The 17,883-nt window shown below is 45.7% G+C and overlaps 1 protein-coding gene across 1 annotated transcript; it reads left to right on the plus strand.

Moving 5' to 3' along the window:
• Positions 1-178: 178 nt before the first annotated feature.
• Positions 179-15,987, plus strand: Sde2 (SDE2 telomere maintenance homolog). Its single transcript, XM_021162589.2, has 7 exons — positions 179-381; positions 4,420-4,537; positions 6,728-6,839; positions 8,742-8,911; positions 10,279-10,393; positions 11,344-11,812; positions 14,551-15,987. Exons 1-7 carry the CDS (start codon positions 208-210, stop codon positions 14,770-14,772), a joined length of 1,380 nt encoding a protein of 459 aa, XP_021018248.1. The 5' UTR covers positions 179-207; the 3' UTR covers positions 14,773-15,987.
• The last annotated feature ends 1,896 nt before the right edge of the window (positions 15,988-17,883 follow it).

A 17,883-nucleotide genomic window follows, 5' to 3' on the forward strand; every position in this document is an offset into this window, starting at 1 on the left:
CGCCCTAGCAACCGCCCCTAGCAACGCCTAGCTCCAGCGCTCTGCGGTCTTATCGGCCTCGCGCAGGCCTTTCCTGTCCCCTCCCCCACGCCAGCTCGCGTGACGCCGGGCCACGTGACCGCCTTCCGGAAAGGCGGGGGTGAGTGGTGGAAACTCGGGAGGCGGGGCGCTGGAAGACGAGGCCTTCCGTCATCGAGATGCGACCGGATGGCTGTGTCGCCTAGTGCCTGTCGCAGTCCAGAGGTTCCGTCACCAGACGAAATGGCGGAGGCTGCGGTGGTGGCGTGGGTTCGCGGCCCCGGCACCGTGTGGAAGGCGCTGCCGAGTGTCTCGGTTGGGTGCTCCGTGCGCGATGTGATCTACCGACACTGCCAGGAACAGGTGAGGATGGCGGTTCCCGGGAAATGGGGGAGAGAGATCACCAAGCCAGGCTGGGTTCGTTATTGGGTGCTTCTGACTAATGTGGGGACATTCCTCTGCTAGTCAATAGCTGTCGTTGTTTTGTCCCCCACGTCGTAAGAGAAAACTACGTCCATTTACTGCGCTTAGTCCAACCTCGACTACAAACTCTCGTTCTGTTTCTTTTATCCCCTCAAATGATACCTTTAAGGTTCTCTTCTTCTTACATTCACATTATAGATAGGAATATGCTTTCTTACCGACCCTCAGGATACCCACCCAGGCCAAAGAACGGTTAGAGAAGGATATGGAGTCATCCTGACAGAGCCAATCACTCACAGATATTCTTGGGCCTCTTCTTTAGACTCTGCCATGTGGATATGAAACCCTGGTTAAGTGCTTCTAAAGTTCTAAGCTTTAATTCCCAAAGAAGCAAGCTTATACTGACTAGGAAATCGCAAACCTCTTCAATCATCTAAAGAGTTTACTGGATTCCCTGAGTCTAATTTTAATCTGGGCATTTGGTTTAGAACGGTTTTTCTGTATGACTGCACCTTCGTTGTAGTCTGTTTTCTCTGCTTGTTATGTAGAAACATAACAAATGTTAAAGTGTCAAATCTGTTCCTAAAGAGACTTGGACCAGTTCCAAGGAGAATATGTGGTTTTCTAATTGCTTTGTTTGTCCTTTAAAAAACAAGGACAAGAAAGTCTTTTCCTTGTTTGTTTTGTTTTGTTTATCGAGACAGGGTTTCTTTCTCTTTATAGCTCTGGCTGTCCTGGAGCTCACTTTGTAGACCAGGCTGGCCTCAGAAATCCACCTGCCTCTGCCTCCCCCAGTGCTGGGATTAAAGGCGTGTACCACCACGCCCGGCTGAAAGTCTTTCCTTGTAGCCCAGGATGTTCTGAACATACTAGATGGCTGGGATTATTGGTGTGCCCCGCCACATCTAGCCTTTGTTTTCTTCTCAATTCTGCGGTCTGGTAAGAAAAACAGAACCTTTTTTTAACCATTCGAATTCAGATATTTTCAAAAACAGGTGACTTTCAATGTATTTGAAGAATAATTTTCATGTTTTATTTTTAAACTTAAAATTTATCCTTAAACAATAGAATCTTAACAATGAGGAGTGTTGGAAATACACTTTTGTGAAAGGACCCAGAAATAAGGCTGGGCCTGATGGTGTATGCCTCTAATCTCAGCACTTGAGAGGTTTGGGGGTTCTTAGCCACGTCTCTGTAGTGGCTTTGGGGCAGCCTGGACTATGTGAAACCCTGTTTGAAAACAAAACAGCCTCCTATCACCTCGTCCTTAGATTTAACAGAGGCAATGTACATGGACTATGGGAGATAGTCCCATAATGATCCATGAAAAAGTTTTATCTCTCACTGAGAGAGGAGGAACTCTGCCCTGTTGATCATTAGCCTTAACAGATATCAGTAAAGGTGACTACGCGTTAATAGGAAACTCCCAAGGACATACTACAATAGTAAAATGCTGTAAGGACCTTGACAATCTACTCCTTTCTTATTTGCTGGGGGGAAAGTTGGTTTTAAAAACTGGAGATGAGAAGAATTCGGCTGCTGAAGGTGTCAGTAAGGCAGTGACTTCCTGCTGCCCTTTGTCACGAAGGCCCAGGTCTGTGTACAACTTCTAACTAGGGGTTCCTGAATAGAAAATTCTGCATCCAAAATTTGTAGTTCCAAGGGAAGAGGAGCCTGGTGTGTTCAACAGTTCAAGCCTGACATTGATCATTTAAGTTTCTCTCAACCTCTTTTCTTGTAGCGATGCTTGGTTTCTTGTTAGGAACTGGAGACATTTGCCATGGTTTGTTTGCAGCTCCTCATGGCAGAGGGTCAGTACATTTGACCTTAGTGGACTGCATGTTTGTCTCTGGTGCTTAGGCTGATCTTGCAAAGGTGTGGGGGAATACAGTGTATTGGAACATTTATAATCTACACATTTGATAAAATAGGAAATTCTTCCAAATTATTTTTTCTACTAGAAACTTAATAAACAGGATTTTTTTAAAAAGATTTATTCTGGCCGGGCATGGTGGCGCACGCCTTTAATCCCAGCACTCGGGAGGCAGAGGCAGGTGGATTTCTGAGTTCGAGGCCAGCCTGGTCTACAAAGTGAGCTCCAGGACAGCCAGGGCTATACAGAGAAACCCTGTCTCGAAAAACAAAAAAAAAAAAACAAAAAACAAAAAAAAGATTTATTCTATGTGAATACACTGTTGCTCTTTTCAGACTCAGCAGAAGAGGGCATCAGAACTCATTATAAGTGGTTGTGAGCCACCATGGGGTTGCTGGGAATTGAACTCAGGACCTCTGGAAGAGCAGTCAGTGCTCTTAACCACGGAGCCATCTCTCCAGCCCAATAGACAGGAATCTTAATTAGAAAAGCAAGGGGTTGGGTGATGGCTTAATGGTTATGAGCACTTGTTGCTCGTCCAGAGGACTCAGATTTGGCTTTTAGCACCAGTGTCAGGCAGATCACAAACAACTGCAACCCCAGCTGCAGGGACGTGGATGACTCTGGCCTCTGAAGGCACCTGCACCGACATGCCCATATTTATATACAAACATGTAATACACTTATACACAATGAAAAGGGATTTTAAAGGGAAATCCTTTTGTAAAAAGGAAATAAAGTACAGCTTTGATTCAGTCTCTGCCCCTCTCTGAGCAATTTTGTTTGGAAATAAAGTTTCTGCTTTCACATTAATGTCTTTCAAAGTTGTTTAAAAATTTGGAGTCAGTCACTTTAATACCACCGTCAGGGAGGCAGAGGCATGTGAGTTTGAGGATAGCCTGGTCTACCGTGAGAACTCTTTAATACCACCGTCAGGGAGGCAGAGGCATGTGAGTTTGAGGATAGCCTGGTCTACCGTGAGAACTCCAGGACAGCCAAAGCTATGAAGAGGAACCCTGTCTCAAAACAAAACAGAACAAAAAAATTCATATACAATATGTATTAAATATAAAGATCTTAAAGTGATTTTTAGTTTATAAACAATATGAGGTGAATCTTTACAACTTAAGGTAGACAGTTACATGGACTAAACGACCCTTTATCCTAATTTTGTGTAGATGGCCCCAGTCCCCAGCTGGGGAAGCCCTATCTCTTGTTTGCAGTGGTGTCTCCTGTACCTTCCCATCACTGAGAAGGAAAGAGACTGCTTCTCTTCACATTAGCACTTCTGTCATTCAGCCCTGTGTGCAGCCTGCCCTTCTCTTGCTGTGGGTGAACTGTCATTATTCTACAATTAATTTGTAATTACCTTCTTTGTATAGTTAGGCTCTCTTGATGACACAGCCAAGAGAGTTTCTGTTGGAGGATTGTCTCTACCAAATTGACCTGTGGGATTATCTGGGAATCGTTTTCTTAATTGCTAATTGATATAGGAAGGCCAAGGCTACTGTGACTGTAACCAGGTTATCCTGGAACTCACAGAGATCTGTATGCCTCTGCCATCTATGTTCTGGGATTAAAGGCATGGTCACCTTTCCAGGCCAGTAGTTTTATTTAGAGTGAAACCTAAAATTCTCACTGAGTGTGGCAGTGCACATCCTGGTGTCTTGCAAGTTTGAGTAGACAATCTAGGCAACATATTGAGATAAGAACTCTATTACAAAAACAAAACAAAGACACCTAAAATGTACTCCTGACTCTTCCTTCTCCTCTCTCCCTACTTACACATGTCAGGGTGATATGGCATTTTAAGCTTTGGATCAGTTTTGATATTAAATTGACCTCCAGCGTATAAAGGTCAGGAGAAATGAGTGAGACTTCCCCCTTGCTAGATCTGAGCCCTGTGCATGCACTACCGTGAGTCATGTGACCTGCAAGAGAGGAGGGTGCATATGTCTTTGCAGGAAATAACACAGGTTTGATCATTTTTGTTTTCAGCTCAACAAATAGTCTTCTAACCTATTAGCTGCTTAAGGTGATTAATAAGAGTAAGTTAGGCCTCGTCTACTGTCATAAGGGCATTAAAACCTTGCTCTTGTCTCCAGGAAGTTCCTGTGGAATGCTTCTTTGTGAAGTGCAATGGAGTCCTCGTTGATGCCGGTGATGAGGTGCAGCATGGAGCCGTGTACAGTTTGGAGCCCAGGCTTCGTGGGGGGAAAGGAGGTAGGTGGTGCTGATGGCCTTGTATAGCAGCCTGTGAAATGGAGACTTGCTGGTCTCTGGCATACCAGCCTTGGGTTGCCTTGTGAAATCATTTATACTAAGTTTTGGGTAATTTTGGGGGGGGGGGCATATTCTCTTTCAGTAAAAAATAACTCTTAAAAATCCCAGCTTCTCCAGCTAGGCTTCACTTTAAGGAGGTTAGATGATAAAAGTAACCATTATTCCTTCCAGTTTGTTGAAGGACAAACTTTCAAACAATCTTTGCCTGCTTTTTTCAAGATTTGTCTCCTGTTGTACTCTTCTAAGGGTGACCCAAAGTCATCTTAGGAAACAGGTTTTCCCAGGTCAGGTAGATTAAGGTCCTGGCTGTACTGATTAGTTAAGAAGAAAGCAAAGAGGGCTGGAGAGATGATGGCTCAGTGGTTAGGAACACTGGCTGTTAGAGACTCTGACTGAGCAGAGTCTCTAGAGAACCAGGGTTCAATTCCCAGCACCCACATGGCAGCTTACAATTGTCTGTAAATCTAGTTCCTGGGGAACCATGGCACCAGCCATGCATGTGGTACACATATCTGGGCATACAGGCAAAATACCCATACATATAAAATAAATTAAACCTTTTGGTTTGGTTGGTTTTTTTTTTTTTTCAGACAAGGTTTCTTTGTGTAATAGAACCCTGGCTGTCCTAGAACTCACTTTGTAGATTGGCTAGCCTCAAACTCAGAGATCAGCCTGCTTCTGCCTCCTAAGTGCTGGGATCAAAGGTGAGAGCCACCACACCCAGCAAATAATTAAATCTGAAGAAGAAGCGGAGGAGGAGGAAGAAGCCAAGAAAGCAGAAGCCTGCAGACTGCACTAAGAGCTGGGGGTTTCTTTGGATGCACAAGCGTATTCTTTATTTTTATTTTTGGTTTTTCGAGACAGGGTTTCTCTGAGTAGTCCTGGCTGTCCTGGAACTCACTCTGTAGACCAGGCTCACCTCAGAAATCCACCTGCCTCTGCCTCCCAAGTGCTGGGATTAAAGGCGTGCACCACCATGCCCCGCACACAAGCATATTCTTAAGTTTTCTCAAGAGTCTCAGCGTAGTCATCCTGCTGTTGAAATGTGTTGCTAAGAAAGCAGCATGTCCGCAGATACCAGCAGTTTAAGGCTGCCCTCACCGTAAACATCATTTGTCTTTAAGACAAGGTCTTGAGAAGTAGTTCAAACTGGCCTCGAACTTGTGGCAAGTGTGCTGCCTCAGTTTCCCAAATGCTGGGCTTATAGGTGGGTGCCCTCATGCCAGGCTCACTTCATAACTTTGAAGTTTGGGTTTGTTTCTTTGTTAATTTATTGTGACATTGCTACAGGGTGACTGTAACTAGCCTGATCTTGAACTCAGTATAGCCCAGGCTGGTCTCAGTTTTCCTCCTTCAACCTTCACATAGTGTATGAACCACCGTACCTGCATAGACCAGGCTGGCCTCAGACCCACACACCCACTTGCCTCTGTTTCTCTCTAGTTGGTTGTAAACAGAGTTGATATAGATGCTACTGGTGGCTAATGTGGTGCGCTTCTTACAGCAAGTTTGTGCTGAGGGGAAGGCACAGGCTTTCCTATCGTGAGCCACTGTCTGCACCATCACATGAGTCTTGTAACTCTGTACATGTGGCGTGTATTCCTGTGCATGTGTGTGGGTTATGCGTGTGCATATGTGTGGGTTATGCGGAGGCCGTGGGTTGAGTGGGTTGTCTTCCGCGGTCACTCTTCACTTTATCTGTGGAGACAGATTTCTCACTGACCCTGCAGCTCATCAGTTTGCCCAGTGAACTCCGGGGATCCTCTAGTCCTGTGGCTGGGGTTGTAAGCGTGTGTCCTGTCCAGCTTGTAGGTGGAGCTGAGGCTCCAGACGCAGCTAATGTGTGGCTCTACAGCAGGTAATTGACTGATTGAGCTGCCGCTGAAGTCCCTTCGCTTAGTTCTTCACCTAGGAACCTTGGTCTGGCTTTGGCTAAAGCTTTTCACGGATCCTACTGTACAGTACAGCATTCAAATGGATGGATACCTTAGTGTCCTGGGTAAAATCTTAGATGCCCATTTTCTTTTCAAAAAGAAAAAGAAAGAAAGGAGTGCATTTTTAGTCTTAAAGGCTATTTTTATTAACCTGCCTTGGATCCCTAACCCTCTTATCCGTGTATTTTGGTTTCAGGTTTTGGGTCTATGCTTCGAGCACTTGGTGCACAGATAGAGAAGACAACCAATAGAGAAGCCTGCCGGGATCTCAGTGGGAGGAGATTACGAGATGTCAATCATGAGAAAGCGTAAGCTATCTCCTTTTAGTTAAATCTTTGTCTTGGTTGGGGTTTTATTATTGTGAAGAGAAGCCATGACCACAGCAACTCTTATAGTGGCAAACATTTAATTGGGGCTGACTTACAGTTTCAGAGGTACAGTTCATTATTATCATGGCAGGAAGCATGGCAGTGTGCAGGTAGCCATGGCACTGGAGAAGGCACCAAGAATTCAACATCTTGATCTAAAGGCGGCCAGAAAGAACTGTCTTCTGCAAGAAGCCTGGAGGAGACTCTTGATTTCACACTGGTGGAGCCTGAGCATAGGAGATCTCAAAGCCCACTGTCTTAGTCAGGGTTTCTATTCCTGCACAAACACCATGACCGAGAAGCAAGTTGGGGAGGAAAGGGTTGATTCAGCTTACACTTCCACACTGCTGTTCATCACTAAGGAAGTCAGGACTGGAACTCAAGCAGGTCAGGAAGCAGGAGCTGATGCAGAGGCCATGGAGGGATGTTACCTACTGGCTTGCTTCCCCTGGCTTGCTCAACCTGCTTTCTTATAGAACCCAGGACTACCAGCACAGGGATGGCACCACCCACAAAAGGCCCTCCCACCCTTGATCACTAATTGAGAAAGTGCCTTACAGCTGGATCTCATGGAGGCATTTCCTCAAGGGAGGCTCCTTTCTCTATGATAACTCCAGCCTGTGTCAAGTGAACACACACAACCAGCCAGTACACCCACTTACACAATGATGTATTTCCTCCAACAAGGCCACATCTCCTAATAGTGTCATTCCCCATGGCCAAGCATTTAAGCACATGACTCTATGGGGCCAAAACTATTCAAACCACCACAGTCTTTTACAGTATTGTGACATTCAACATGACATCCCTTTCTGGAGAAGTATAATATGATTAGGAGTCCATTAATTGTCTAGGGAACATTTTTTTACATAGTCAAACTGCTTGGGGGTGAGTTCTGGGAAATACCTTGTTAACAGAATTCCTGATCAAGCCACAGAGGGAGCGTTAGAGTGCAGATGAAGAGATTGGTGGACTGATGCATGAGTGTGGCTTGTGAGACATGACATACAGTTTCCCGGTAAACTTGATGGGATTGTTTGTCTCTTGTGCTTGTGGTTTTTTGAGATAGGGTCTCTCTCTGTAGCTCTGGCTATCCTTTAGCTCACAGGGTGGCCTTGAACTCACAGAGATCTGCTTGCCTCTGCCTCCCAGTGCTGGGTTTAAAGTTGGTCGACACCATGCCTAGCATAAGTAAACTTGACTCAAGGCAGAGGTGTAAGTGGAGCAGTACTAGAGCAGCAGTGTGGTTTGGTGGTAGAGCACTTGCCTAAGGTCCTGGCTTTCATCCCTGTGATCACCCTCCCCTCATAACTAGCTAGGTAGGTCCGATGTAGTTATTAGCAAGCAGTGTGTCCCAGGCTTGACTGGCCTTTTACACTACTTGTGTAAGCATATTTAAAGCATCCAAGGTAGTGTCCTGGGCCTGTCTCGAGTCCAGTTAATTTAAAGGGACTTTTCATCAAAAAGTCTAGGACAAGAAAGGCATATATGTAAATAACTGTTAGCTATGAACCTTCAGCTTCAAGTTACAAATTGCATGTTGTGTTTTAAAAATACTGTTCTAAACTGGGTGTGGTGGTACACTTTTGTCTTAGGGTTTTACACTACTTGTAGCTGGAGGTGTTGGGTTTTTTGTTTTTTGTTTTTTTTTAAATAACACAAACAGGTGAATAAATATTACTATGACTACAGTGTTATTAAGTAATAAGAGTTTTTCAAGTCCTTCGCAGTGTGGGACTACCTTCATACGCATGGTCTGCCGTTGATCTAAGTGCTGTGTGACATGTGATGTGTAAGCCTGTGCACGGTGCACCATCCAGTTACGTCCTTTCCCTTCCCCAGGATGGCTGAGTGGGTAAAACAGCAAGCCGAGCGAGAGGCTGAAAAGGAGCAAAGGCGCCTGGAGAGGCTGCAGCGAAAGCTTGCCGAGCCTGCGCACTGCTTCACCAGCCCCGACTACCAGAGGCAGTGCCATGAAATGGCTGAGCGTCTGGAGGACTCAGTCCTCAAAGGTAAGAGCGAGGAATCCTCCGCGTGCTCTGCGGCCCCTGGAGCCAGGGTCCGTTGCTCATAATGGACCTTGAGCATGTTGGAGGAGGGTGAGGAACAGAACACATTGGAGCCTCTGCTCAAAACTCAGCACAGCCTGTTATCCCGAGCTGACCCTCCCCACACCCAGCACAGAACGGATGCAACTTTAGTGTGCTTCTCTGGAAGTCCCTTAGGCTCCTTAGCCTGGCCTCTAATGGCTGAGCCATCTCTCCAGTTCATCTTTTTTTTTTCTCCCTGTGCAGTGCAGGGCTAGGGGAAGTCTTCAGGAGTTGTGTACATATGTCAGCATATTTAAAGCATCCAAGGTAGTGTCCTGGGCCTGTCTCGAGTACAGTTAATTTAAAGGGACTTTTCATCAAAAAGTCTAGGACAAGAAAGGCATATATGTAAATAACTGTTAGCTATGAACCTTCAGCTTCAAGTTACAAATTGCATGTTGTGTTTTTAAAAATACTGTTCTAAACTGGGTGTGGTGGTACACTTTTGCCTTAGTTAGGGTTTTACTGCTGTGAACAGACACCATGACCAAGGCAAGTCTTATAAAAAACAACATTTAATTGGGGCTGGCTTACAGGTTCAGAGGTTCAGTCCATTATCATGAAGGTGAGAGCATGGCTGTATCCAGGCAGGCATGGCGCAGGAGGAGCTGAGAGTTCTATGTCTTCATCCAAAGGCTGCTAGTGGAAGACTGACTTCCAGGCAACTAGGGTGAGGATCTTATACCCACACCCACAGTGACACACCCATTCCAACCAGGTCACACCTATTCCAACAAGGTCACACAGAAGATGTGCCACTCCCTGGTCCAAGGATATACAAACCATCACAACTTTTAATCCCAGCACTTGTGAGGCAGAGGCAGGTGGATTTCTGTGACCTCCCACCCTCCACCCCCTACCCCCCACGCCCGCTCTATAGAGAGAGTTCCAGGACAGCCAGGGCTATACATAAACACACACCCTATCTTGAAAAAATGAAACAAAAAGACAAAAATCCAGACAGTGTCCTAGCTAGGAGTAATAGTGACGCATGTGACCCTCCCACTAGAGCAGAGCACACAGGATCAAGGATCAGGGTCATCTCCAGCTACACAGTGTGTTGAGGCTAGCTTGGGCTGAATGAGGCCTGGCCACAAGCAAGTGTGGTTCCATAATGTTTTTTTTGCATTTGAGATTAACCTCATAATCATTTAAAAATCTGGTATGACAATTTACATTCATCAGGTGAGGAACAACCATAACTAAGTCTGTGTGAAAACTTGTTACTAAATACAGAGCTTCAGATTATAGATTGTATCCTGATAGCAACTGGCTAAATTTTCACTTAGGTATGCAGGCTGCATCCAGCAAGATGGTATCAGCAGAAATCACTGAGACTCGGAAACGGCCTAACAAGTCAAAAACGGACCAGGAAACTAGTGCAAAGAAAAGGAAATGCTTTTGGTAAGTCCTTCCTGTTTCTTCCACATTGATCTTGGAGGACTTGTGTGCCGTTTCCACCTTGTCTGTTGGACAAGTGCCAGTCCTCCCCTCCCCCCTTCTGATTTTCTTCTTCTTTTTTAATTTTTAAGATTTATGTATTCTATGTATATGAGTACACTGTTGCTGTCTTCAGACACACCAGAAGAGGGCATCAGATCTCATTACAGATGGTTGTGAGCTATCATGTGGTTGCTGGGAATTGAACTCAGGACCTCTGGAAGAGCAGTTGGTGCTCTTAACTGCTGAGCCATCTCTCCAGCCCCCGATTTTCTTTTGTTTGTTTGTTTCTTTCTTTCTAATATTTATGTGAAATAGGGTACTGCTCTGCCTGCCAGGCTGCCCTTCAGCCTTTGGGGCTCTCCTGTGTCAGCCTTCTCTGCTTGGATTGCAGATCACCAACATGGGCTCCACACTCAGGGCTCAAACAAGCACGTTTTTAAGTAGCATTGCTGGGAGCTCTCAGAGCACTCAGAGCTTCAGATTGTGTTGATTGGTGCCCTGTACACACTGAAGCCATTTGGCAGAATGTGAACGATAAATTTGGGTGTGTAAGTGGTCTGTGTGTGTGTGTGTGTGTGTGGGTATGTGCACACGCTATTCTCCTAAAATTACCTGTGAAACTTTCCCTTTCTGTATTAATTCCAACTGTTGATAGGTAGACACAGTAAAAAGCCATATGAAAGTGCTTAGGTCTGAGGGTGCTGGCGAGAGCATGGTGCTCCCGTCTGGCTTTACAGTGGTTGAATGCAGCCCTCTTGAGTTGTTTCCCTGTTTATGCCTCAGAACGTACTTTTCTGAAACTTGCCTACTTGCCATCTTAAGCTAACCTGTGTTCCTTAGACATAGTATTCTCCATGCAGGGAGAGGTATAGGCTGGGAATGGAGTCACGCTCTTCTGCTTCTTCCCACAGGTTGGGCATGGATGGGCTGGAGGCTGCCGAGGGGTTCAGTACTGGAAGCTCAGAGGACAGCTCAGAGGATGACAGTGAGGATGCTCCTGGGACTTTGGAGCAGAGCTGCCGTGCTCGGGAAAATGGCAGTGATGCTGTAGAGGTGGCAGCCGACCGACCTGGCAGTTCTCAGAGCTCGGCCTCTGGTACACACTCCGAGTCACCTGAAAAACTTCAGCACCTCATGACCGAGCCTGGGCAGGGCATTTTGGAGAACGCAGGAACTGAGCCAGGAGAGACCTCTGACAAGGAGTACAACGAGAGGAAGACAGACACAGAGGAGACGCCAGCAAGGAAGGAAACAGAGAGTCCTGAGCCCACAGAAAAGGACCAAAAGACAGGAATGTCTGGTGGGGACAGAGCTGCCGTGGCTTTGTCTGGAGAAGACAGGAAAAGTGTCCCTGCTGCTAAAAACAACTCAGGAGACACAGTATGTTGGGGTCTTGTTTTCACTCTAGCAGGGGCTGGGGGTGGGAGTGTGGTGCACACTTTTAGTCCCAGCACTAAGCCAGCCTGGTCTGCAGAGCGAGTTTCCAGGGCAGCCAGGGCTACACAAAGAAACCATATCTCGGACAGACAGACAAACAAAACCGATTAAACAGACTGGAGAGATGGCTCAGTGGTAAAGAGCTGTCCGTCTCTCCATCCATTTAGTCTGGTTGGTTTTGTTGTTGTTTTGTTTAAGATAGGGTCTCACTTCTGTGCCTGGCTTGGGACCCAATCCAGGCTGCCTTGAACTCAGTGTAAGTCTTCTCAGCCTTCTAAATCTATGACTACAAAGTAATCTACTGCAGGGTTTTGGGTTGTTTGCTTGTGGTTGGAATAGTGTCTGATCTGCACAGTAAATGGTTAAGATGCAGATGTGCCTCTTCCCCAACAGCTGCATAGTGAAAAACATTTAATCCCACAGATGAGAGAAGCTTGTCCCCTCTAAGCTCTGAAACTACACTGTTCTGCCACTAGGTGGTGTCCTTGGTGCCATGTTTTTCAGTTCTAAGATAGAGCTTCTCATTTGGCCTCGTTTGGAATTTTTCTTTTTCTTTTACTCTTCTTCTTTTTTTAAGTGTTTTTTGTTTGTTTTATGGTTGAGGAGGTTTTTAATGTAGATAGGAGAGAGAGTACAGCCAGAGGCATCTGAAAAGGGTTCAGATGGAATTGGGCTGTGGGGGGTTGGAGATGGGGAGGGAGGGAGGGAAGGAGGGAGGGCAGGGTGTGGGGCAAGTGCACCCATAGCTGAGGACCCAGAGGCCAAGAGAGCAGAGGGCCAAGTGGCAGAGACGGCTGGTTTCATAGAGAATGAAGCCCTGTTCAAGACAGGGTCTCACTGTGTGGCCCTGGCTGTGTTGGAACTCACTATGTAGACCAGGCTGGCCTCAGACTCAGAGACATCTTCCCAGGTGCTGAGATGAAACTCAAACACTACCATGCCTGACTTGTATTCATTTGTGTGTGTCTGTCTGTCTGACGGTCTGTCTTTGTGTGTATATTCATGTGTGTATGGTTGCCCAGATAGTCCAGAAGAGGGTGTCTGATCCCTTGGCATTACAGGTATTTGTGAACCACCTGCGGCTAATATCCAAACTCCAGGCCGCATGATAGGGCACTGGATGTTCTTGAACATTGAGCCTTCTTTCTAGCCCACGGTTTATTTCTTTATACATGCAATAACAAGTCTAGATTGGTACTTTCAAGTTGATGAAGTGAGCTGTGTTTCCTGCTACTAAATTGAGACTCGTGGTTTTCTTTCCCTTTCCTTTTCTCTTTCTTTTTCTTTTTTTGAGACAGGGTCTTTCTGTGTAGCCTCTGCTGTCCTGGAACTCACTATGTAGACCAGGCTGACCCTCTGCATCCAGATTGCTGGGATCAAAGATATGTATACACACACACCACACACACACACACACACCCTGCCCCCTAGAGTTTTCTTTCTTATGTGAGACAAAATAATTGTCACCTGGATATAAAGGTCTTTCCTATAGAAGAGAAAAGCCCATTTCTTTTATCATTAAATCTAAGTCTCACATTCTGTCCTTTTTGTCCTTTTATTTGGAACCTTTAGCTTAAGAGCTGCCAGCCCCTACATGGCAAGGACTATCCCTAGCGCGCTTGTGAAGGTGAAAGGAGAATCCAGAGCCAGAGTTGTCCTCACACACATGCCTACACTTGTCACACACAGGAAGGACATTACGTTTCAGGGAGCGGGGGAGATGGCTCAGTTAAGAGAGCACTGGCCTCTCTGCCAGAGGACCTGGGTTTGAGTCTCAGCACGTGCATGCACACACAGCTGTCTTTAACTCTAGTTCCAAAGGATCTGATTGCCCTCCCTCGCCCCCCAGCTATGAGGGTACCAAGCACACACGCAGTTCTCAAGACACACCTGCAGGCAAAATACCCATACACATAAAATTAAATAAAACTTTAAGAAGGAAGAAAAATCCTTGCAGGGCCTTAGAAGTGTTTAGTTTTGTCTGCAAGTCTGTAAAGGTGTTTCAGGTAGAACAGCTGCGAGCCCATCGCACGCATCTTCCTTAATCACCATGTAAGTGGAAGCAAGCACATTGGTCTCCTTGCGTAGCCAGTGCTGAAAGCTCAAAGCTCGTGGAGCTCAGCGTAAGAGGAAGCGTGGCTACTCACCAGTATTAGCCTTTGGGTGCCTGCTCTTACTTATGATACAATTGTAAGAGTAGGCTTGCTCTGTATTACAGCTGGTGAAATCTGAAAAGAAAGAGTAACACTAACAACATGTTCTGAGCTGGGAGTGCTGGGCCTCACCTCTAACACCCCAGCACTTGGGAGGGAGGGAGGCAGAGGCAGGAGTGCTGCTAAATGTTTTAGGCCAGGGATACATACATAGCAAGACCCAGTCTTAAAAAGCCAAAACCAGATGCCAGGTATGGTGGTGTGTCCCTGTATCCTAGCCCTTGAGAGGCAGAGACAGGAGGGGGAGGAGTTCAAGGCCAGCTTCAGCTACATAAGCAAATTCAAATTTAGCTTTGGGTATATGAGACCCTGTTGTGGGACTGAGTTTGGAACTGTATGCATGTCGCTGTCATGAGTGTGTCTAGTCAGTAGCAGGGAGAAAGTACAGCGAATGGCACTGCCTTAAAATAGAATGTGGTGGGTCTTCAGTCTTCACAGGCTGGCTTTAATGTTTCTTTTTCCCATCAGGCTCTTGGTCTGGAAGCGGTGGATCTGTCAGCATTCAGCTCTGCAGCCGAGTTGGAGTCGCTGGGTTTGGAGAGGCTCAAGTGTGAACTGATGGCCCTTGGACTGAAGTGTGGGGGGACCCTGCAAGAGCGCGCAGCCAGGCTCTTCTCTGTCAGAGGCCTCGCAAAGGAGCTCATTGACCCAGCTTTATTTGCCAAGCCTTCCAAGGGGAAGAAGAAGTGAATTTCCTTGGCACACTTCCTCCGCTGTGACAGACTTGTGGCCCGTGTTCCTTTTGATACTAAAAGCCAATTTTTTAATAATTTGGATCTAACTAGTCTCTTTTCAAACTAGTCTCTCTTCAGTGGTACCTGGGCTTGAGGTTTTCATTGGAGGAGAAAACTTTTGTATGTTATTTTTCTGTTTTTGATGTTTTTGTAAGAGACTTCCTCTGTAGCCCAGACTGACCAAGAACTGTGTGGTTCACTTTGGTCTCAAACTTGCAGTGATCCTCCTGTCTCGCATGAGCTGCTGTGCCTGCTTTGTCAGAGGTTTATACATTTCTTTGGCTTTATATACTGTGTCACTTGAGTAAGATATTTTCAAAAAATTTATTTGTGTAACCCAAAGCAGTCAGGTTTGTAGACACAGATATTCATAACATTCATTTTAAAAACTTGTTTCTCTTTCTAGGAGAGAGAGAATGAGAATATGAATGTGTGTGTGTGTGTGTGTGTGTGTGTGTGTGTGTGTGTGAGACCAGGGATGGAGCCTAGCTGCTTCCAGGCCTCTCACTGGGGATTTTTATTCTAGCTAGGGACCTGTTTTGTTTGGTTTTCAAAGAATCAGTTTTTTTGTCTTTGTGGATTTTTCTCAGTTGTTGATCTCATTGGCGTTTGAATTGTATTTCTCCTACATACCTTGTGTTTATCATTTTTCTTTAGCTCCTTAATTCTTTGATCACTGATTATAGATTTTATTTTTTTTATTATTATTATTCTTAGTGTATTGCCCAATTAGCAAATGTCTGTATTTTCTGTAAATGTTTTATTGATAGTGACTATCTGACTATTCAGGACAGAAGGTACCTGGCATCCTTTTTGTGACTGACCCAGGATGGGGTCTGACATGATCTGTGTCGTGTGTGTTGGAAAGAACGTACCCTCAGTCGGCAGCAGGGTGGGTGCTGGACACCTATCATGTGAGGGGTTGGTCGGATCGGTCAGATGACCTGCCTTCGCTGGTTTATTTTCATGAGGAACTAAGAGCAAACTCAAATCTCAATTAGGATTGTGGCAATTGCCTTTTTTGAGATTAAAAAAAACTTCATCAGCGTTTGCTAAGTTATCAGTTATATATTAATTCAGTGACTTTATATGCCTGGCTCTGGGCTGGAGAGACTGCTCAGTTCTACGAGCACTGACTGCTCTTCCGAAGGTCCTGAAGGTCCTGAGTTCAATTCCCAGCAGCCACATGGTGGCTCACAACCATCCGTAGTGAGCTCTGACGCCCTCTTCTGGTGTGTCTGAAGACAGCTACAGTGTACTTAGATATAATAAAGAAAACTTTAGGCTGGGGACCAGAACGAGCAGGGTCGATGGGAGCGAACAGGTCCTGAATTCAAAAATTCCCAGCAACCACATAATGGCTCACAATCATCAGTTCAGCTACAGTGTACTCATATACTATACATAAAATAAATAAGTAAATAAATATTTTTTTAAAAACTATGGCTCTGATGGGTTTTGGATTTTTCCCCCATCTGACAGTTCACACATGGACACTGTGTCCTGCTCGGGTCCAGTTTCTACTTCTCTAACTCTTCTGTTCTTACTTTATATTTTAAAGCCACTGCAAAGTTCTTGTACTTATTGAACATTACATCATGAAATTCCCTTCATCTCTGGTGAGTTTCTTGCTCACCTGTATTATCTAAAGCACAGCCCTCCAGCTTTGTCCTTGTTTCCACAGTGCGTGTTTTCTGTTCCTCTCTCCTTGCTCCTCCTGTCTGCTCTTCTGCCCTGGAGTTTGCTGAACTTCATGGCTTTGTACATTTATTCCATTAATAAATTTGGAAAAAATTTTAAGCAATTGTTTTGGAGTTTTGGGTTTTTATTTTTTTGTCATCCTCCCCCTCCCCCCAGATATCCCTGCCCTGTCTTGACATTGTCTCTGCTCTCTCTGGGAATTACACAGATATGCTAGCCCACCGTGTAACTGTGGCTCCCCTAAGTTACCAAATCTGCTCCATTGTCCCTTGACTCCCATGACTGTCCAGTTTCTATGATGTAACCACGCTGCGAAGAGTCTCCGAGGCAAAGTCGCCTGGTAGAGGGGTCTGGAAGCCTCAGGATCCGGAGGAGGAACAGGCTAGACAGTTGTGCTTCCCAACAGGAAAGAGACGAATTTCTGTTGTTTGGGGAGGATCACTTTTCTATAGCATGTGTGGCTGAACCCTCCTTTCTTATTGTACTGGCTGGTTTTGTGTCACCTTAACACAAGCTACAGTCATCAAAGAGGAAGGAGCCTCAGTTAAGGAAATGCCTCTGAGGTCAGGCATCGGCTCAATTAGTGATCAGGGGTAGGCCTAGCACACTGTGGGTGGTGCCATCTCAGGGCTAGTGGTCCTGGGTTCTTTAAGAAGTCAGGCTGAATAAGGCAAGGGAAGCAAAGCCAGTGAGCAGCAGTCCTCGCCCTCTCTGTCAGCCCCTCCCGTCAGGTTCCTGCCCTGACTTCTTTCAGTGATAAACAGCAATGTATCCTCATGTAGGTATCTATCTGAACCTTAAAAGGACATTTGAGGACGTTTGAAAGGGCCAGGTACAGTGGCTTGCACTGTTTTGTTTTGTTTTGAGACAGGGTCAGAAATCTGCCTGTCTGCCTCCTAAGTGCTGGGATTAGAGGCGTGCGCCACCACTGCCTGATCACACTTTTTTTTTTTTAAGATTTATTTCATTTATATGAGTACACTGTAGCTGTCTTCAGACACAGCAGAAGAGGGCATTGAATCCCATTACATATGGTTGTGGGCCACCTTGTGGTTGCTGGGAATTGGACTCAGGACCTCTGGAAGAGCAAGCAGCCAGTACTCTGAGCCATTTCTCCAGCCCTGGCTTGCACTTTGTAATGCCAGATACTGAAGAGTCAAGAATTGCTTGATCCCTTACGTTTGGAGGCCAGCCTTAGCAAAATGACAAGACACTATCTGAAGACAGCTCCCCAGAACCCCCTCCAAATGTCGGGTGCAGTCCTTTAGATTTTATAAAATTCGATTTGTGAGATGAAAGCTTCTTTGAGCTTCTGGCAGGTCAGTTGGACAGCCATACCTGAAGAATTTCTGTTGTCACAGCAAGT

This window comes from Mus caroli, chromosome 1 (assembly GCF_900094665.2).
Source record: "Mus caroli chromosome 1, CAROLI_EIJ_v1.1, whole genome shotgun sequence".
Lineage (NCBI taxonomy): Eukaryota > Metazoa > Chordata > Mammalia > Rodentia > Muridae > Mus > Mus caroli.

Coding starts and splice junctions, on each gene's coding strand:
- Sde2 (XM_021162589.2), top strand. CDS start 208: ATGGCTGTGTCGCCTAGTGCCTGTCGCAGTCCAGAGGTTCCGTCACCA. Junction 382..4,419: donor ACCGACACTGCCAGGAACAG/GTGAGGATGGCG, acceptor TCTTGTCTCCAG/GAAGTTCCTGTGGAATGCTT. Junction 6,840..8,741: donor GATGTCAATCATGAGAAAGC/GTAAGCTATCTC, acceptor TCCCTTCCCCAG/GATGGCTGAGTGGGTAAAAC.